This window comes from Monodon monoceros, unplaced genomic scaffold (assembly GCF_005190385.1).
Source record: "Monodon monoceros isolate NGI ecotype Baffin Bay Population unplaced genomic scaffold, NGI_Narwhal_1 Super_Scaffold_12, whole genome shotgun sequence".
Taxonomy (NCBI): Eukaryota; Metazoa; Chordata; class Mammalia; order Artiodactyla; family Monodontidae; genus Monodon; species Monodon monoceros.
This window is the reverse complement of record NW_021703768.1, coordinates 70,664,285-70,686,562: the sequence shown is the minus strand read 5'-3', so window position 1 is coordinate 70,686,562 and position 22,278 is coordinate 70,664,285. Positions and strand designations below refer to the sequence as shown.

At 34.4% G+C, this 22,278-nt stretch overlaps 1 protein-coding gene across 7 annotated transcripts in view; it reads left to right on the top strand.

Moving 5' to 3' along the window:
* Window positions 1-22,278, top strand: part of TMEM161B (transmembrane protein 161B) — a 69,417-nt gene that overhangs the window by 38,221 nt on the left and 8,918 nt on the right. For 6 of the 7 annotated variants that reach the window (XM_029218362.1, XM_029218365.1, XM_029218366.1 and 3 more), the window contains 4 exons: window positions 52-208; window positions 19,433-19,584; window positions 20,044-20,104; window positions 20,604-20,744. In XM_029218362.1, coding sequence (XP_029074195.1) covers window positions 52-208; window positions 19,433-19,584; window positions 20,044-20,104; window positions 20,604-20,744 — 511 coding nt within the window. Of the gene's footprint in view, window positions 1-51; window positions 209-19,432; window positions 19,585-20,043; window positions 20,105-20,603; window positions 20,745-22,278 lie in introns of those variants that run through there. The other variant, XM_029218368.1, reaches the window with a different exon arrangement.

Here is a 22,278-nt window from a genome sequence, read left to right as displayed (position 1 = left end):
TGTTTATGAAAGGTTAAGTAAAGCTTTCTTTCTTACACCTTTATTTTTCAGCATTGCATTACTTTCCAGAATATCAGTGGCTGGTGGATTTCACAGTGGCTGCTACAGTTGTGTATCTAGTAACTGAAGTCTACTACAATTTTATGAAGCCCACACAGGAAATGAATATCAGCTTAGTCTGGTGCCTGCTTGTTTTGTCTTTTGCAATGTATCCTTTAAAACATCATTAATATTAATTTATGAATTTGTTTTCCTTTTACAGCTAACACCATTAGATCTCGTCTGTGATTTAAAAAGGATTTTAGATCATTAGAGAATTTTTCTTTGTTGAAATCCTCTTTATTTAGTTGAAAAAAATTTTCAAAATAGAGGTAAATAGTTTCAAAAGTGAAATACAAGGAAAGATACTAGTTCTCTGCCTTCCCTTTCCTGTCTGACTCATGTCACAGAGGAGCCACTTTTACCTCTTTTAGGTATTTCTTTTGAGATTTCCTTCCATATGTCTAAATCTTACGTGATAATGGTATTTCTTTAATTTTAGGTATTATTGCATCTTTCTCCCCCTTCCTTTTCCTTTCCTTCTTTTCTTTCCAAATACTAAGGAGACAGCTTTTTACTTAAATCAGTAGTTGGTTTTAGTTACACCTATGAAAATATTATTGATAGTTAAGCATTGTAGTATCATTACCCTCCTTGAACAATTTTCTATTCTTCTTGTATCGAAGCTAAACTCTCCTACAGAATTCTAAACCTCAGTAGTTCAGATACATCATTTCTTTCTTTTTTTTTTAAATTGAGGTATAGTAGATCTACAGTATTAGTTTCAGATGTACAGCATTTTTTACAGGTTATACTCCATTCCTGTGCTATACAGTATATCCTTATTGCTTATCTATTTTATACATAGTAGTTTGTATTTCTTAATCCCATACCTGTAATTTGCTCCTCCTCCCTTCCTTCTCCCCTTTGGTAACCACTAGTTTTCTATATGTGTGAGTCTGTTTCTGTTTTACATAATACATTCATTGGTTTTTGTTTTTGTTTTGGTTTTTGTTTTTTTTGGTCATGCTGCTCGACATGCAGGATCTTAGTTCCCCGACCAGGGATCGAACCCACGCCCCCTGCAGTGGAAACTCGGAGTCCTAACCACTGGACTGCGAGGAAATTCCCTTTTTGTATTATTTTTTAGATTCCACATATACGTGATGTCATACAGTATTTGTCTTTCTCTGTCTAACTCATTTCACTAAGCATAATATTCTTTAGGCCCATCCACAGTGCTGCAAATGTCAGAGCTTCATTCTTTTTTTGACCAAGTAATGCTCCATTTTGTGTGTGTGTATATGTATTTGTATGTATATATGTATACTACATCTTCTTTATCCATTTGTCTGTTGATAGGCATTTGGATTGCTTCCATATCTCGGCTACTGTAGATAGTGCTGCTATGAACAGTGGGATGTACTTATCTTTTTGAATTAGTGTCTTTGTTTTTTCTGGATGTATATCCAGGAGTGGAATTACTGGTTCATATGGTAGTTCTAGTTTTTTGAGGAACCTCCATACTGTTTTCCATAGTGGCTGCCAGATAGCATCATTTCTATTCTGTTTTTCCATGGAAATATCCTCCTAGAGCCCTCAGTTCTCTCAGCTTCCTGTGTATCTGTTATCCTGGGATTTCCTTCACTATCTTCCCAAGAATTCCCTGTGCCCCTTTTTGGATAACATCATCTCCTCTTCTTTGGTTTACTCTCTTGTTTTGGCACAGTGCATTCTCCTATAGTGTCTTTAGAAAGTGTGGTATATTTTTTATTTTGGGGAATCTTGCATGCCTGAGTTATCTTTATTTTTTTTTCCCATATTCAGTTTATATTTTGGCTCAGTACAAATTCTAAGAAAGAAATAGTTTTTCCTCAGAGTTTTGAGGGCTCTTGAGCAATTGGATGCCGTCTTGCTCTTGGCATATGCCTCCCCTCCCCCCACTCACATTCACCCTCCAGAAGCTTTTTCTCTTTCACCGGAATCCTTACGGTATTCTGAAACTTCATCATTAATTGTGTTAAGTTCTAGGTTTAGCTTTTCAACTGGAAACTCATTTCCTTTAATACTGGGCAATATTTTTGTTATATTTTAAAAATTTTTTTATTGAAATTAAACATTCTTTCTTAAATTTCCACCTGTCCGGAGGCAACTTTTTCTAGCTCCTTTCTGTTTGATGTTTATATCCATATTTCCATATGCATACAAGGCCACTGCCTGATTTTAATTTTAGGCTTTAAATATTGTTGTCATTTCACTCTGGAAATGAGGACTTAGCACATCTGCCTGGGTTGTCACCTACCATTGATCATTTCCCATTCACCTTATCTTCTGACTATAGTAATGTCATATTTTAAGGAAATATTCATTATTTATGTTATGATCATGTAAATGCTATTCACAGATAAATACTTGCCTTTTCATTTGCATTGTTTTCTTTGTACATATTGTTAATTCAACTGCAAGCTCAGTATGTTCAGAAGCATCAGGTGATATGTCAGTTTCATCTTCCTGGAGAGAGTTCTTCGGGAGCCCTCAGATAGGCCCTGTTCTGGATTGGTTAAGTTTCCCAACTGATGCACAGCTATTCCCCTGGAAGCACCAGTTATTATCTTCTTAGGGATTCTCTTTACATGTCTCAGACTGGGACTCTTTTTCTTATATTCCGTCTGCCTCTTACTTGGTTTACTTTCTCATTTTGGTGGAGCGTATCCTTCAGTATTATCTTCAGAAAGGTTGTGTGGGAAATGCATTTTTTGTGACTTCACGCACCTGAAAGTATTTTTACCCTGCCTGAAAATTAATCGATCCTTTGATTGAGAATGCAATTCCAGGTTTTACATCATTCTCTTTATAGTTTTGAAGGCATTATTTTTCTGTCTTTGAAGTTCCATTCTTGCTCTTCAAGGATTCCAGTTGCCTTTCTGATTTCTGATTTTTCATATGTCCAATATTTTCCCCCTCTATGGAATCTTTACTGTTTTTTCTTTGGCTACCTGGTATGTTGAAATTTTATGAAGATACGCCTTCTGTTGAGGATCTGTTTTCATCCATTGTGCTGGGAGTTCACCAATCTGGAAACTCATATTCTTGACTTCTAGAAATATTTCTTGAATTATTTTATTTGTGATTTCCTTTTCTTCATTTTCTGTGTTTCTGAATGCTTATTGTTCAGATATCAGATTTCCTAGACTGGTTCTCTAAGGTGCTTATCTTCTGTCTCTCAAAAAATGTTTATATTTTTATATTTTAATTTTCTAGGAGTTTTTTCCAACCTTTCCAACCCTTTAATTGAATTTTTGTTTTTAATTTCTGCTATAATTTTTAATTTTCAAGTCTTCTTTTTCTTCTGTTTCTATCCCCCACCCTTCACGGGATCATACTTTTTTAAAAAATATATATATATATATTTATTTATTTTTGGTTGTGTTGGGTCTTCATTGCTGCGTGCGGGCTTTCTCTAGTTGCGGCGAGCAGGGGCTACTCTTCGTTGTGGTGCACAGACTTCTCATTGCAGTGGCTTCTCTTGTTGCAGAGCACAGGCTCTAGGCATGCGGGCTTCAGTAGTTGTGGCATGTGGGCTCAGTAGTTCTGGCTCACGGGCTCTAGAGTGCAGGCTCAGTAGTTGTGGCACATGGGCTTCGTTGCTCCGCGGCATGTGGGATGTTCCTGGACCAGGGCTTTAACCCGTGTCCCCTGCATTGGCAGGCGGATTCTTAACCACTGCACCATCAGGGAAGTCCCATACTTGTTTTAAGATTACATTATCTTCTCATGTATATTTGAGATATTGATAGATTTTGTAAAAGTTTTCCTTCCACCAAGTATCTTTTTGCTCTGAGTTGATTTAGTTTCTTTGGTTTGGTCACTGTCTTTCATATTAAAGACTTAGAGAGATCCGGTGATCGATATTTGCCTGTTTATATTTAAGTGTGAGGCACTAAAAGGATGAATGGAAGCTCTGAGCATATGGTGAGGCAAGTTGTTGGATAATCTTGATAGGCCAGAGATCATCTTTTTTAACCTCTCCAAAGCATAAATCTCCAGTCTTCTTTTAGGAGGGGACAGTTTGAACTGGTTACTTTTTAAAAGTACTTCCTTTTAGTAAGTACTTAGTTTTACTATCCCTTTAGTAGGTACTTAGTTTTACTATCTCCTGTTCCAACACACATATTCTCACTTTCACCCCAATGTAGATAATTACTTGGTATCTGACCAGTTCTTTATCCTTTCTCAGAGTTTGCAGGTTGCATTCTTGACTTTCTGATTGAGCTTCCTAATTCTCTTTAGTCATTTACCACTTATCTGCCTGCTTTTTGCTTCAGATTTTTACTGCTTTTTCTCTTCCTATTCACTGTATTTCTGTACTTAAAAACAAATTCCTTTACTGTCATTTTGGTGGGAATTAGGGAGAGGCAAATATTAAGTGGATATGCTCAATATGCTATTTCTATTCAGAAGTATTATATTATCTCTTTGGTAAGATTCTCTGTTTTTTATCTTCGTTTTTAGGAACTCTGGTTAGTGAGATGTTGGATATCTTTGAATGATTCTTTAATTTTTATCTCCCCTTTCCATTTATTTTGCACTATTTTCTTGATTTTTCTCAGTTTTCTGTTTTAAGCCTTCTGTTGAATTTTTATGTCATTTTTTAAGACTTTTTCTTTTAAAAGTTCCATTTTCATAGCACTCTTGTATCATGGATGTGTAATATCTTTTTATTTTTAAGAATATTAATGGCTTTTAAGTTTAAATTTGCACCTTGCATTGTTTATTTTCTGAGTCTCCCTCCTCCCCCTTTTTTGTTTCAGTCTCTACTGTGTTAAAGATTGTTCTTGAATGTCTTGTGGTCTTTGAGTACCTGTTTATATTCAAGAAGGAGGGGTTAAAAACTGGAAGTTTTGTGCACGTGGCTGGAGCTTGTTGATTGGTAGACTTTTTAGTGGATGATTGAATAGAGACCTGGAAGTATTCTTCGGGAACCTCTAAATATCAGTGTCTGCTGGTTGTTGGGCCTATCGTTTTCTCCAGAGAAGAATTGTCCATTCTCCCATCTGCGGGATCTAAGTCTGACAAGCAGTGTTAAGAGAGCTGATTGGGGAAGAAGGCTCTGAGACTCAACATTCATTGTGCAGGCGTTAATTTAACTGCATGTCTGAGTCCTCCCCCTACCGTTTGTTTTCAGCTCTTCATTGTCACCCTGAGTTTTACATAATACCCCCAAGCCCAATCTTCTCTGGTTTAATATCTTTAAAAATTAATTCTTCTGGGTTTTGCCAGAATTGGGGAAAAGCCATCATCAAATCTCTATAATTAGGCAAGACAGAAGATCTGGGAAGTCTAATCACACTAATACAGACATTCAGCCAATCATCTTGTTTTCATACATTTTGCAACCCTACCTTCAGAGGTACCTGCTGTCTCCAATTCCTGACTTTTGTTTGTATCATGTGTTATGAATTAATTGGCTTTCTTCTCACTGGGTTCCTCACCCTGTAGATCCAGCATAGTAGAGAAAACTGAAACCTAAATCAGTTACTGCTTGTCCATCTATTTCATGTCTTCCAAAATTTGTTGAAAATTTTTTTCTACTGTCATCTCTTTTCCTATTCTTTGTTTTGAGGAGTTTTACTTTCCTTCCTGTGTAGTTTATTTAGTCAGATTTTGGGAGTAAGCAGAATTAATACATATCTTATATCTTTTATTTTCAACGAGAGACTGCTGAACAGTCTTTTAAAGCTGTTAGTGGGGCTTCCCTGGTGGCGCAGTGGTTGAGAGTCCGCCTGCCGATGCAGGGGACACGGGTTCGTGCCCTGGTCCAGGAAGATCCCACATGCCGCGGAGCGGCTGGGCCCGTGAGCCATGGCCACTGAGCCTGCGCGTCCGGAGCCTGTGCTCCGCAACAGGAGAGGCCACAACAGTGAGAGACCCGCGTACCTCAAAAAAAAAAAAAAAAAGCTGTTAGTGGATACCATTTAAAATACATGATATGATTTGACATTCGACACCACTGTGCTATCTCTCTACTGACTTTTTTGGATTGATTTAGGTATAATTTAGAGTAGAAGAGCCAGAACAAAGCCTTAAGAGTTGATGTCTTCACAAGGTTTATATTGTACTGGGTAGAAATACTGATCATGCGTGTCAGTTGAGAAATATCCCCAGATATTCAGTGTTGTACTTATTCAAGAGCAGATTAAAGAGCAGATTAAATTCAAGTATTTAAAATATTACTATTTAGTTCTATAGTATTAAATATATGAAAATATCAGTCAGAATAAAGACCATCCCTAGACATCGTCATATGAAACACACTAAAAATATTTTAACTTGATAATTAGCACTAGCTGAATGTATGTCTTGCTACTTTTTTCATACTTTGAGTATTTATGTTCTCTGAAATATTGTTTATTATGGAATATTCTCATTTTTGCTTCATTCTCTTCATGGTTTGTAGCTATGATGTATTTGTGTAGAAACGTGTATCTTGATACCCAGTTTTATTTAATGTGATACAGCCCTTAATACCTACTTACCAGAGAAATTAGAAAAACGTACTTCTTAATAACTACTCAAATTATTGTTTATGTGAATAAATTTTTATCTTTCATTTCACTCAGTAATGCCTAATAATATGAGAGCAGAGGTCCCAAACAGTCTTCAGCACTGAACTGGCTCTGCTTAGTTTTAAGTAGCACACTCGTGAAAGGCACCAAACAATAGCATCCCTGCGGGAATCTAGTAGCTGGCTGTCTCTCCATCCCAGAGAAGACAGAAACTGGTGAAGGGCTTTATAATCCAAGCTATTTTCTGCCAACTTTGACCCTCCACAAAGGGGGTAGAGAAGAAGAAGGAAAGTAGAATTGTGTGTATGATTTTCTTTCGAACTTGTAGCATGTGAGAAAATGACCTGCTGCCTTCAATGGCGTGCAGGAAACCAGAATTAAATGCCAGATATCCAGATGAACACCAAGGAAGAGTCTGTTAATAGCCTATCTTTTATCTTAGTTATAACATATCTGGTATGCCTTTCACACCCTATGAACAGTCTAGGTGCAGTGACCTCTGTCTGGCTTCTCTTTATTTTCTTATTGTATGTGCCTACTTATTAGTCAAACACATGTCTCCATTGATTACATAGGACAATGGCTCCACTTAATTCCAGAGTCACACATACATCAGTTGACTCAGAAATTCTCTGCAGTTGTTACTGATGAAATGTCCTTTGTTAAAGTGGTCCCCAAATTAGACACATATAACGTAAATAATTGGTTCACTTCAAAGTGAGGAAGAAAATGGTTTTATTTTTGTGGTCATTTTTTCCCCCCATCAGTTTTATTTGACATTCTTGTGTCGGACAACAGTTATAATTTTTACATAATCTTGAAAGTTTTAAAAGCACAAGAATGATTTTTTAAAACATGTGACACTAAAATCTTGAACCCTGGAACCTAAAACTGACCCATCATCCCTTGTCATCAGCTCTGCTTTCTGCTTCAACTGAGTTGTACATGCATCTAAGCTATGATTCCTGCTTCCAGTCTTATTCCTAAACCCATACAAATTCTCAGCTCTACTCTCTTGCCCATTTGTAATTCTAACCACCTATTTGTCCAAGTCTGTGTGTTCCGGTTCCACTTATGCCAAGTTACATGGTATGTAGAAGGTAAGGGGTAAAGAAAGCCTTATAATGAGGATGGAGAGGTTGTAGTAATTGTCTTTCCTGTATGATGGCCCATAACGTCTTAGAGTCACTGGAGAAATGTCTACTGATTTCCTAATATGAAGCATGTAATTTTCATTTATGAATAAAGAAAAGTAAAAAGGTAAAAACGGTGCTTGCAAAAAATCCAGAGATCCTTTGGTGGAAGTAAAACTTTTAAAAATTAAAATATTCTACAATTGATGGATTTCTTTTAAAAAAGAACCTTTTCTTATGAATAAGCTGTATCGTAGAGTAATATTGAGTCAATTACGTGAATTTGAGTGAGAAGAAAGCTATTCTACAAAGAATGATAAAGCTTCTCAGTAGTCCTATTATATTTGGTTAAATGACTGGATCATTAGTCACATTTCCACAGTGCTTGTATTTTACAATGTGGATGGTTTAAGGTACAAAACCCTATTATGTATGTTTTTAAGGCTATGTTTTAAAATTTTAATTTGTCTTGGTTGCCAGACATGCAAATTTTATACAAAGCAAAAAGTTGTGAATGGTTTAAATTGAAATAAATTCTAAGGTTTTCTGTGTTAAATATTCAGTTCTATATGTAGACTTGTAAATTAAAGGTCTACAAATTAAATGCTGTATTTGTTTGCTCTAAGAAAGACAACTACAGCAAAGTAGTGCAACTTAGTCACCTCTTCTGAATTCCTTAAACGATTCTGAATTACTGTATTCTTTACAAAAATGTTCTGCTTTAGATTAATAAGAAAAACGAAACACTAAACCCTGAAGTGAACTGCATAAGATATCATGTTTCCTAGTGAGAAAGGAACAGAGTCAAAGCTATTGAATTTGAGGAAAGGTACTTTTTTTGTCTTGAAAATTTGTACATAGCGTGTTGTGTCAAAACTTGATTCTTTAACAAACTTTTGGAGATCTTCTGTGACATTAGTGCTGTCAGATTATTCACCTTTCAGGTCAGAAACCTAGCGTTACATAGAGAACTTACATGGGAGATAGGACTTTTTCTGTTTATTAATATATAGTTAAGTATGACTTTTTTTTTCTTTTAGCTAGGAAATGATAATTTTCCTTCTGAATCTAAAAATGTAAGTGTAAGTTTGATTGTTTTGCTCTATTTTAATCAGAAGATTAATTAGTAGTTTTTTGTTTGTTTGCTTTTATTTTTTAATAAAGCCTTTGTTTTTATGCTTTCAAAAATCTTTGGCCATCATTTCTTTCCATAATCTGGTTAGGTTGAGGCTGGCTGTAAGCTGTTGTGTGGGATGGATTTTAAAGTTGCATAGTAGTTTTTGGCTTATATCTGGGAGAATTTTAACTAAAATAAAGTAATCGAACCTTCACCTCCAAGAAAACATGAAAAAATGTTTTAGTTAAAAATTACCCAAATTTTGTTTTGTTTTTTTAACATTTGACGACAGGATCAGATTATTTTGACAAGGATTTTATTTGGTAACTCATAAGAATTACTTTATTGTTTTTAGTGTCCATTCTGTAGCAGATTCTTGGTATAGTTTCTAGGTTTCTCTTCAGCAAAGTTTAAGAATGCCAAGTTTAATGTTTTGAGTATTTCATTTGCCTTTTCTTATGGAAAACTAGATGTGTTAGGTTTAATCATTTGAATAGGAAAAAAGTTAGGGTTTTATTTTTTTTTGTTAGTGGTCACAAAAACAATATAATTTTTCACATATTAGAAAACTTGCAGTTTACATGGAAATTGCTTAGTTGAGTGGAAACGTGATGTATTTTAAAAAGGTAATTATACATTTTGTGAAAAATTTTTGAAAAACGTCTGTGAAACCTCTGTGTTTATTCCTTAGGTTACTATACACTAGATATGTATATTGGCAAAAAAATTGGCAACATTTCTTATCAGAATACGATTTCTTTGTATTTCTTTCCTTCTCAAAAGAGTATTTATAAAATATCTTTGAATAATCTCAAGATGTTACAGTGTAGAAGACATTTTCTTAATATGAGAATTGGGTCTTTAAAGCAATGTAAGTATAAATTATGTTAAAACGTCGTAGTGCTTTGACACGTATATGTTATTAAAGTTGTTATCCTAGTTGAGGGAAATTTGCCATTTTTAGAACTAAAAATTAAGCCTGTTCACTATTTCAAAGCTCTTATCTCCAGCTCAAAGATAAATATATTTAAAATACTTCCTACCGTGTAAATCTTCCTACCTGTCCTTGATTTTTATTTTCTGTTGTAATTTTTGTATCTATAAATTTTGTGCTAATTCCAGTTGTGAAATACATTGACATTAAATTAGAACATTAAAAATGTCAGCCACATGGCAGAAAAAAATATATTCCCTCCCTAACATTCTCTTTATTTCAGGGGTTGAGATTTTATAATATAAAGCAAAATAAGCTAGCACCAAAGCAGGTGGCCCGTTTAGCTAGGACTGAGGGGTTAATTAACAAGGGGGAAAATTATTAAAGGAAAAGAAAATGACTATTTGCATCAATGGTTTTGCATTTATAGTTTTGAATATTTACTAATATAATATTCTTTATGAAAGTCTAATGTACAGGATGATCTATGAAAGTAATAATAGCAAGATAAAGGTAAGGAGAAGCATTTACTCAAGTGAAGGTACTTGGTCATTATTTCCATTGTCATAAGTAAATAAATGTTATATTTTTACCTAGTACGTGTTTTTTGTTATACATGTACTGATAGAAGCCTAATTTTGGTATTATAATGTTATTTACATTATTGAGTTGTATTTGTGTACAAAGGGGTTAAAAATAACTATATCTAATTTGCTTGGAAATTGTGGACAATTAGTGAAGAAAGATCAGATCAAAGGAAATAGCTCTTAGAGAAATTTTATTTTGAAAGCCATTTCTATAGTATTTCATGTGTAGTTTATTATTTATTTTTCTATATGAATAACTTATTGTTAATAAGCATACTCATGGGATTAGAGAATAAAAGGATGTTTCTTCCTTATTTAGAAACAATCTGTTATATAAGTATTCGAGAAATTTGATAAATATCTCAACCAGAAACTTTGTTAATCTCTTAGCTAGTACAGAAAGTCTCTATAAGTGATCTCAAAAGAAAGTTACCACAGTTGTTAGTGAGGAACTAAATGTGGCACCATAATGTAGTTATTTCTCCTGTCTCTTTAAAAAAAAAAAGCCAGATTTATATTCTGATATGTCTAATGCTAACAAAAGTCTGTCTTCTTTTTAGGAGATTTTTGTTTAGTCTACTACCATGTACTACTGTTTGGGTCTGTTATATATTAATTGAATAAAATACACATTGCTCTAAAAATTTGGTAGGATAAGCAGCTGAGTTTTGAATTGAAACATAATGAAACATCTACAAAATAAAATCCGAGAATAGACTTCAGTTGGTTCAGCAAATCTTTGTGTAACTCTTGGCCAGTTTCTTCTTGACCAGGAATGAACTGTTAAGGGTTGTTGCTGGAAAATACTCAGATTTTTTTCTTATTTTGTAGGGAATGTATAGCTGTTAGAAAAGCTGCCTATTTACTTCTCTATAAAATAGATCAAATACTTGTTGTGTTCTGTCCTGGGTGTATGTATGTCACATCTTTGCCAGTGAAAGACTTAGACTGTATTGAAATCTTAAGGTTTTTATGATCATAGTGTTTAACAAGCATGGGAAGCTTTTCTAACAGTTGGTTAATGTTAATCATCATTAACATTTTACTATTTTAACTCATAGGACATGGAAATAATCTCAGTGCATATGTGTTTTACACTGTGAATTTGTGTGTAGTTTAGGTTCTGTTAAACTCTAGGACATAATGTACTTTCTTCCAGAGTGGGGGTACATTGTAGATCAAGATTTTATTAAAATCTAGATTGAATCTTCCAAAATGTTAACTTTTATTAAATACTATATATACATTGTTTATATAGACAAAAAGTTCTAAAACTGTTGTATTAAAAACCAAGAGTCCCTTACCTTCTTGCCACTTCTTCTGGTCCTGTTTTAGCTGTTTATTCAGGCTTTAAAATTTTTTTCATATTTCTAAGTATAATGCTTATACTACTGACACTTAATTCATCACTTGTAATAGTTGAGGATTTTTCTTAAACTGTCATCCTCTGTGTTTTCTCTTTTTTATGTTCTTAATATAGTTACTTTACAATTTTTGCTGAAATCAGTGATTTTTTAAAATGTATTTATTTTATTTATTTATCTTGGCTGCATTGGGTCTTCGTTGCTGTTTCTTTCTCTAGTTGCGGCGAGTGGGGGCTACTCTGTTGCGGTGCACGGGCTTCTCATTGCAGTGGCTTCTCTTATTGAGGAGCACGGGCTCTAGGTGCTCGGGCTTCAGTAATTGTGGCGCACAGGCTCTAGAGCGCAGGCTCTAGAGCACAGGCTCAGTAGTTGTGGCGCAAGGGCTTAGTTGCTCCGCGCCATGTGGGATCTTTCCGGGCCAGGGCTCGAACCCGTGTCCCCTGCATTGGCAGGCGGATTCTTAACCACTGCGCCACCAGGGAAGCCCTCTGATTATTATACCTATATAAATATTGTTCATATGTGAGCATTATAAAGTATTATATCTTCTTTTGCAGTTTTTTCATTAATTAATACTTTTTAAAATTTACTTACTTTTCTGTGTGTTTATTATTAATTCCACTAGCTTTTCAAAATAGTTATTTCACAACGTCACTTATAATTTGTATTAGTTCCTCTTCCGTCCCACCCCCCACCCCCATAGAGAAACCCTTCCTAAAGACCTCTGTTCTCTGGCTTTTATCTGAACTGGTTGAACTTTTGGCTTGCTACACAACTGTCATCCTGGGACTTATTTTTGTTGTCATCCTAGGAATTCCCTTTGCCTTTCTCCCAAGTTTAATTTGCCATTTCTAGGAATCAGTGTTTTTCTATTCCTTGGTTTGTTCAAATGTTTTGGTGGAGCTTTTTGCGCATGTGAGGTAACCAGTTTTAGACTTTGCAGTTTTGAAAGTGTCTTAATTCTCTACTCTCATTTATTTAATTGATATTTTGGTTGAATAGTGAATTCTGGGTTGTCAGTATTTTTCTTCGTAATTTTGCAGACATTGCTCCATTGTCCTCAGTGTCAAAAGTTGCTGTTAAGAAGTACAGTGTCATGATGTTTAATCTTTTGCATATGACTTGTTTTGCTTTATTTTTCTTTTCAGAAGGGTTTTACAGTCTTCTCTTTATTTGTCTGGTTTTTGAAGGTTTATGATCATGTGCCTTTTTGAGAATCTTTTTTCATTCTTTGTGCTGGGCTTTTGGTAGGCTCTTTTAATTTGGAAACTTCAAGTTTGGAAATTATCTTGTACTATGTCTCTGATAGTTTTTTCCCTTCTGTAATCCTCCCATCCCCTGTTCTGTTTCTCCCTCTCACTTTTGTTAGTCGGATATTGTGCCTCCTGGATTGATCATTTCATCACCCTTTCTGCTTTCTTATATCTCTGTCACTCTACAGTTCAAGGTAGCTTGTATACTTGGCAAGTGAGTTATAGTAGTAAGTGCTGCGAGTTCAAAAGAGGAAGGGAATGGTCTGGGCAGAAGAGGTAAATGGTAAGCTTCGGGAAGGATGTGGAGCTTGAGCTGAGCCTTTGATTAGGTAGAGGGAAGGGAAGAGGGTAGTTCAGGTAATAAGTTATGATCCAAGACAGTATAACTGTTACATTTAGGCAACGGTAAATACACTGTTCTGATTTAAGTGGAGGTTTGGGGACTATTGAATGAAAGTTTGAACATATGGGCGTAGCTAGATCATAGTATTACATATCAGAATATTGTTTGTGTGTTTACACTGTGGGTTATGGGAAGGTTTTGTTCCAACATAGAGCTCAATAAGTAGTTGGTTTTAAGATTTATCTACTCTTCAGTATGAATTCAAGATGTAGGCATTATAACCTGGGTTTGGTTGCATCTAATTTTGTTTTTTTTTTCCTTTAGTGTTGACATATTTTGTAATTTATTTAATAAATCTGTGGTAATAAAATTTGGCAGTAGGTATAATCTTTGAGAAATTTCATTTTGGTCATTTGATATCACTTTTGGCTAAAGGTGTTATTTTGCTTTTTAGTGTAAGTGAAGGAGTTGGAAATTGTATCTTTATAGACGCTAGTATCCATTTTCAGTAAAAATGAAGCAGTGCTTTTCCAACCTGGGCTTGGGGCCCTCAGGCAATGAGAGAGATCATAGCTAAATCTCAAAAGCGTTTCATTTGTGGTTTTGGAGTTTTTATGTTTTGTTTTTAAATCTTTTTCCTTTTTCCTTGTTATCTCCTAATATGTAAGCTCTTCGTTAGAATGCCAAGAAAGAGATGGACCTGTAGTGTTTGATAGTAGTAAAATGAACCACTAGCTTTGTTTCTTTTATTTTTAAGTTTCAGAGAAGAGGTAGATGAGTAAGGAGCATGGGATTCAGAATATCCTGGAGAGAAAAGTTTGAGCATCTGTATTCTAGAATCTCATCACCACTCTTAAAACAGTGTTTCGTGTTTCATAAAACTGCATCTTGAGTGTTGAAAGTTAGATGAAGTTTCTTTTAAGACTTGTAAAATTGTTCTTAACTTGCTGTCTTAGAAAACTTGGTACTCTGCTTCATTATAAGAAAAGCTACTATTTGCATGGGGAAAAGCTCCAGTAGTCCTCTTTATTTAAAAATCAGATTTTTTTCTTTGTTATTTGCTTTTGTATTGTTTACACTTAACCTGGCTTAACTCTTACTGAAGTGATTAATATCACTTATTAATCATAAATATATTTAGGTTATGCTTTTAAAATTACATAATTTTAAAAATAATTGTATTATAGACTCTTATAATGCTGTTCTCTCCTATAAGGAGAAGTTCAGAAGATTAACCAGGGAAGTCTTAACTTTGTAGTTTTTCTTTATTAATTGAACTACTAAAAAAATCATTCGTAATGTAAATTTAAACTACAATGTGTTTATTACTTTGGTTAATTAGAAAACCCTTCCAAGAGCTTAGTTTATGCAAGATGGTTTAGAGTTATGCTTTGTAACCTTTTTTTTTTTTTTTTTTTTTTTTCTACCTGCACACACAGCTGACTCCTCTCAGAGGCATCTTTCATTACAAACAATATATCTTCACCCAGGTTAATGGGATGGGTGTGCGCTGATGGTGGGGCAGGTCCTGCCTTTATCTCCCCTAGCTGGAGCCTGTTGATTACTGTCAGAGTTCTGACCTGGATACATAGTCTTCCCAGTTTTTTTCCCTGTAAAGTCTTTTTACTTTAAGCAACTGTAGACTACCAGTGTCTTTGATGTGAGAGCATAAATGCAAAAAGTCTGAAATAAATGATATTCTTACAGAGAAGGAGGAGAAAATAGTGGTAGGATATATGCAATGATTAAGTTATAGAAAAGTTTAAAAAATTCACATCACATCTTAAAATGACATGGAAACTAAATGTGCTTTGTTAAACCCCCATCAATCATTTTAATTGAAATTGACATCCTATCAATTTGACAGCCCTACTTAAGCTTAATATAACAAAATCATGCCAACTTCTGCAGTGATGTAGTATAGTCTTATTGCTTATAAATGATTTAGTAGTTGTTAGCCAAAATAGGAAGAGGATTGACAACTATGTTTAGGGAAAACTTGAACAATAATGTTAGGTGATTTTAGAAAGAATTTCGAAGGAATAAGACATGGAAATACCACAAAATTCTTCATTACAAAGTAAGAACTGGAGTGTAAATATCACTCTTTAAATTCTTACTATAATTTGCAAAGATTGTTGGTTTTACAGATATATAAGAATTGAGGATTTATTTCCCTTGTTGTAAAATAATTTAGCTTCCCTTTTCCCCTGATGTTCAATATCATAGAAAAACTGACATCTATTATTATGTGGATTAGCTCTTTTACTTCAGTAGAGTTTCAGATATCTGTGTATTGCAGTACTCTATAACCAGAGTGCTGCAAAGTTAAATTGAGCAAGATAACCTTGTGTCAGGGTGCTGAATATTTGGTGGAGGAGATAATGTAAACCAGTGGCATTTCCATGTTTATTAGTTTTAATTTTTACATTAGAGCAGTAATTTGTTAATAAGAACCTACTGCATAGCACAGGGAACTCTATTCAGTACTCTGTAATGACCTATATGGGAATAGAATCTAAAAAAGAGTGGATATATGTATATGTATAACTCACTTTGCTGTACACCTGAAAGTCACACATTGTAAATCAACTATACTCCAATAAAAAGCTTAATTAAAAAAGAAGTAATTTGTTCAAATACTTGACTATGTAACCTGAGTTATGGTGAATATAAGAAGACATTCATTTTTATTTTTTTCAACTATATGGATTTTTTTAAATTTAATTTATTTTTGGCTGTGTTGGGTCTTCGTTGCTGTGCGCGGGCTTTCTCTGGTTGCAGCGAGCGGGGGCTACTCTTCGTTGTGGTGCGCAGGCTTCTCATTGTGGTGGCTTCTCTTGTTGAGGAGGATGGGCTCTAGGCTCGTGGGCTCAGTAGTTGTGGCTTGTGGGCTCTAGAGCACAGGCTCAGTAGTTGTGGCGCATGGGCTTAGTTGCTCCATGGCATGTGGGATCTTCCCGGGCCAGGGCTCGAACCCGTGTCCCCTGCATTGGCAGGCGGATTCTTAACCACTGTGTCACCAGGGAAGCCCCAACTATATGAATTTTTAATTTCCAAATCTCTTAAAAAAGATAGTTCTCTCTAAACGTAATAACAAAGGTATTGATTTTTTAAAAATTTTCATTGGCGTATAGTTGATTTAAGAAGACGTTTAGAATGAAAGTAACATGCCTGGTAAATGTCTTCAGGTGTATGCCTAAGTTCTATAGTATTTCTGGTTATATGGATCCTAAAGCATGTATTTGTTATAGCAAATATGAAAACATGCAGAGGTCTTTTTTTTTTTTTCATGCAGAGGTCTTTTTAATCAAAAAGTTAATAGGGTGTCATCTAGCTTTTCATGATCTGGTTTTGTTTGTCTTAAAAGGAAATCAGGTACTTAATTTATAGAATGTAGCATTATAAGTAATATTATAGTAGTCTGTAAAGAAATATATTAAGAAGTTGAAATAAATTCCTAATACAGCAATTTTTAGATTGTACCTTCACCTTGCATGTAGATTGTATTCTGAAATGCTTGGAAATAAAATAATCTTCTTTTTAGAGAAATAATGCTATAAATGGCATCTCCTTTCGGATTAGCCCATGAAAGTTCATTTGATCTATAATTAGCACACAAGACCACATTTTTTCCAAAGAAAATAATTCTATTGCTAGTAAGTAATTAGGAAAATAAATTTTAGCAAGTATTTATCTTGAATCATGGAATTTGAGAAAGAGCAGAGAGGTTTGTGTGAAAGGGAGATTAGCTAGAGTGGGATTAATTGAGGTGAGAACAGTGAAAGTCAGGAAGGGGGATGATACTCATTGAAAAATGAGGTGCTTGACTAAAGGAGGTTAATAAAGACACTTCCCATCACACACTTCTGAGGGCCTCGTTGCCCCAGGAATAGGTGGATAAAAATGAGCTATTCTTATACTTCATTTTATTTTTTGACATTTAAAAGAGGGAACTATCTTCTAAATAAGCCTTAAGAAAACAAAGGCTAAGCCTTTATAAAACTTAGAACATTCTTTAAATCTATAACCCTGAGTGGTAAATAATTTGTATTTTTGTTATTACCACTGATAAAAACAGATCTTAGATTAAAACTTTTTCTATATTATTTTTTTACTTTGAGTATCTTATCCCAGAGAAAGAATTGTTTTTATCTCATTCTTCAAAAGGTCTATTTACTGTTAAAGCATAGAATTAATAGTTTCAGGTTACCTAAACTACCATGTAAAACATTATTTCTATGGCAAAATTTGTTCACTGATTGTTTTGAGTACCTACTCTGTGCCAGGCACTTCTTTTGGTGCTCTAACTAAGCAGTGCGCAAGAGACAAGAATCCTTGATATGGAGTTCACATTCTAGTAGAGATTTATTTCAAGTTGCATTTGAAAGATGCAAGAAAGTCATCTGTCTGTATTACCTTCATGTTGGCTTACTTAGGGTAGGTGCCCGTAAGCTTTAGAGCAGCTGGGACTCTACATTAATATCCAGTATCCTAGGTAGGATCTTAATAGAGACTGGGTAATAACTATATTAACATATTTTAAATAGGCAGCAAAGGACATCTTCCTTTTAAAGAGCAAGGACGAGCGTCCTTATCCTTGCCCATCCATTCCTTAATAAGAATACTTCTGGGCTTCCCTGGTGGCGCAGTGGTTGAGAGTCCACCTGCCGATGCAGGGGACACGGGTTCGTGCCCCGGTCCGGGAAGATCCCACATGTCGCGGAGCGGCTGGGCCCGTGAGCCATGGCCGCTGAGCCTGCGCGTCCGGAGCCTGTTGCTCCGCAACGGGAGAGGCCACAACAGTGAGAGGCCCGCGTACCGCAAAAAGAAAAGAATACTTCTGATTGTGAGGATGTTTGAATGAACGATTTACTTCTGTCAAGGCAGCTCTATTTTGAAAATGATTTCATGTGTTGCTGCTAACTACCACATAGCTTAGGTGCTGTATACAGTATCTTAGAGGCAGCATACTAAGTTGTTAGCTGAACATACTCTGGATCCAGACTGCCTAGATTTACATCCCAACTGCCTCTGATCTAGCTGTGTGATCTTGAGCAAGCTATTTAACCTATCTGTGCCATAGTTTTTTAAAATCTGGCAAAGTAATGATAATAGTTGGCTAATGTAAGGATGAAATGAGTTAATTGGTAATGCTTAGCACTTGGCAAGTACTAAATGACAGCTGCTATTATTTCCTATGCTTGATATATAATTAATGTAAAAGTTGCTTTTCTAGATTTTTTTGGCCAAGCACCTTATTTTGTTTGGTGGGTTTATGCTTTCAAGGAGAACAATTTGGTATAATGGAAATCTGGATTCTAGCTATGGATCATCCACTGATTTGCTCTTGATTTGATTAATTACTAAGGGGGGAAAGGCTCAGATAAAATAGTCTCTTTAGTACTTTCATATAAAATTTAAATATTTAAAAATAGGTGAGCATGTTGAACCTTTGGTTGTTTTTGAGAACTCAGCAGGAACTTGTTTAAAGTATTTTGTTTTATCATACTGTGAAATGCTGATCCCAGATGCTTATTTAGTTTTTGTGCCACAGCTTACACATTGGCTATTAGTAATTCTCAAATTTTGAATTAGTGGATGATTTACAGATGATTCCTATGATGTGTGTTTAATTCTAAATATAAACTACTTGACAAATATACACAATAAAAGGTAGTTCCCTAAGATAACTGGTACCTTGGCTTTTCTGAGAACTATTTCATAATAGTTTCACTGAGAACCTATTTCATAAAATTATTGTAATAACCTCCAAGTAAATTTGAGTTAGATAAAGTAGAAATACATTCTTTCCCTAATTACAGCTTAGTATGTGTATGTACACTTTTTATTAATTTAAAAATGTTATAAACTTCACTTAGGTTTGCTTTGTTTTTATGTCTTATTTTCTGGAAGACTATTCAGATTTTCATTAGTTTTTCACTTACTTCCAAACAGCACTTTGTAGTTAAGCATGTTGTAGCATCAAAATGAATGTTGTAGTCAAATTTTATTGGAGTTCAGGCCCTGTAAAGATGGTTGTGTTTAAGTTCCACAAAGTTATTTGTGGTTTTTCCTGAACTTTTCCTTCTGCAGCAAAGTTCTATTTTCATTAACTACACACTATTTTAAAGTAGAAGATGGTGGTGAAAGATCAGTCTGTGTTACCTTTGGATTTTTTTTCTTTGTGAAAGCAATGGCAGTCTTGATTGTAACAGAAAACTATCTGGAATTTGGACTTGAAACAGGTAAGAATTTCATATCTGTTAAGTTTTTAAAATTAGGTTTGAGGCGTATGTTCTGTAATGTTCTAAATAATTAACCTTTATTATTCTTAAGATCTTTGTTTTTTTTTTTTAGCTAAGCTTTTGCTACCTTTTTCCAAAAATGCTGTTCCCTCCCCATTTTTTCCTTAAAGTTAAATAAGTTTCACCAATGCTAATGTTAGATAAAGATGCACACAGATAAAGATGCAAATTTTAATGCAAATTTTATGCATACTCATGGAATGTACAAATATCAAAGGGATGTTTTCAAAGACTATTTCTCCTAATAACTAAATTTTATTGCATTATGACATACTAATTAGCACATGAAAGAGCTATGCTCATCATTTCAAAATTTAAGATGTTCTGTTTTCTAGCATTTTATTTCCAAAGATTCTGTGTTTTACCCCTATGATAAGAGTAAATTTTTTCCCCCTACAGGGTTTACAAATTTTTCAGACAGTGCGATGCAGTTTCTCGAAAAGCAAGGTTTAGAATCTCAGTAAGTTTTTAATTATTATTCGGATTTAATTTTTTCCATTTTTGGTAAAATAGCATTTACTATAAGTGGTTCTTTGTTTTTAATCAGTGAAAGGAGTTCTTTTTTAAGTAGGACTGTCTCTTTTTTAGCAATATTCTTACTCATGTTTTTTACATTTGTATAAAGTATCTTTTATAGAATTCTCATTTGAATTTGCTCTTATTTAACTTAATTCCTCTTCTACTAGAGATTAAATGAAATTTATGAATCACATGTTATTTTCTACGTTGAACATGTAGGTTAGATTGTTAAAACTGTGCCTTAAGAGATGTCTGATTTACTTTATACTTCATCAAAATCCTTTATGGATGATTGAATAAGAGCAGTCTTTCTGTAGGAGTTTACTTTGTTTGTATTACTGTTATTATTGTGGTTTGTAAAGTAATTGATTAGAAGAATGGAAATTTCTAGAAAGTTAACTTCAGAAGTTTATCAGCTTTTTTAAAAATTTTATTTTTAGGGGTCCTGTTTCAAAACTTACTTTCAAATTTTTCCTGGCTATTTTCTGTTCGCTCATTGGGGCTTTTTTGACATTTCCTGGATTACGGCTGGCTCAAATGCATCTGGATGCCCTGAATTTGGCAACAGAAAAAATTACACAGTAAGCGGAAAATGTACATAAGCACATGCAGATAAATATATGTTTTTCATCTTAATGAAGGTATATTATTGTAATGAAATCATAAATTATTGTATTGAAAATTAATAATCATTTGATGTCACACTTCTTCCTCTTTCTACTATAAGCAAGCTTCTTTCATTCACTTCTAAATTTTAAGTCCTATGTAAAAAAACCCCACTAAATTATTAAATTTCTCTTTTATCTGTTAAAATGGAAATATCAGTATTTATGTTAGTTCTTTTGAACTCAGAGATGAATGTTTATGATATTGTAATCTCTGCCACTGATCTAAGGATCTATGGAAATTAAATCAGAATTTTTAAGTTAAAAATACTTACTTAAATTTCATATAAATAATTTTATTTAAATAATTTAATATTTTTTATTTAAAGTATTTTATTTAAAAATGTTTTGAAAGTAAATCTGTATACATAAGGAATGTTTGTTTTCCTTATATTATTGATCTGTTTGCAAGATTATTTTAGTTCGGGATGGCTAATACCATACAGTGTTAAATATCATAGATTACTATTTTAGTTTTCAAATGGAGAAATCGTATTCGAATCTCTGCATATTGTTCAGAGCCCATTTACTATCTTATTTGTGGTTGTCACAGATTTTTTGTTGTTGTTGGTGTGGACACCTTGGCAGAGTGACAGATTTTTATCTTCATTTCATATCCAGATCCAAATTTCCAAGTCCTCTTTTTGTTTTGCAGTAGAAGCCTAAGTTGAGAATATTCCATTTTGATATATGTATTTATAGTCATTAAGTTTCTCTGAGTAATCATATTTCCTAACATTTCTGCTCTTTAAAAGCCGATATTTAATGATGCTGATTCTCTAGTCTTTTCACATTCTTATCTCTTACCTATGTCATTTTCCTTTATTTTAATTTTGAAAGTTTTTTTGTGTTTTTCCTTACCTCCATTTTTCTTTATTTGCTTTGTGTGTGTATTTATTTATTCTCACCTCCCAGTACACACTCCTTCATCCCTTTTTTCCACTCCTTTTACTCAGCATGCTGTTGGCTACATCCTGCCTTTCTCCCACCATCGGTCTCTCTAATGGCTCCTTTTAAAACAAAACCTGATTCTCCCCCTCCTCTCTACACACACACTTCAGTCCACTAACCCCAGTGTTATGATTTAAATAAGCTGAAAGAGTGGGTGGAGGGGAGCCCTCCACCAGCTACTGAAACCGCTGTGGGCTGCTCCTTGATACTAGAGTGTTCCCTAGCAACACTGCATACCTAATACTGCTGCTTTCTTCCCCTGCACCCGATGGTTTACCCAGGCTGTGGGATGAAAGAATCACTTTATAAAAACATTTAAAGCATTTAGTGGTGGTTTGGGGTTGGGGATGGGGGCACATTTTAGTTTCCTTCTCAGTAAAATGTGGCTTCTTAAGATTTTTCCCTTTGGGAATTTGGAGTTTTATTTTCAGTGTATTGCAAACTCCCCAACCACACACACACACACACACACACACACACACACACACACACACACACA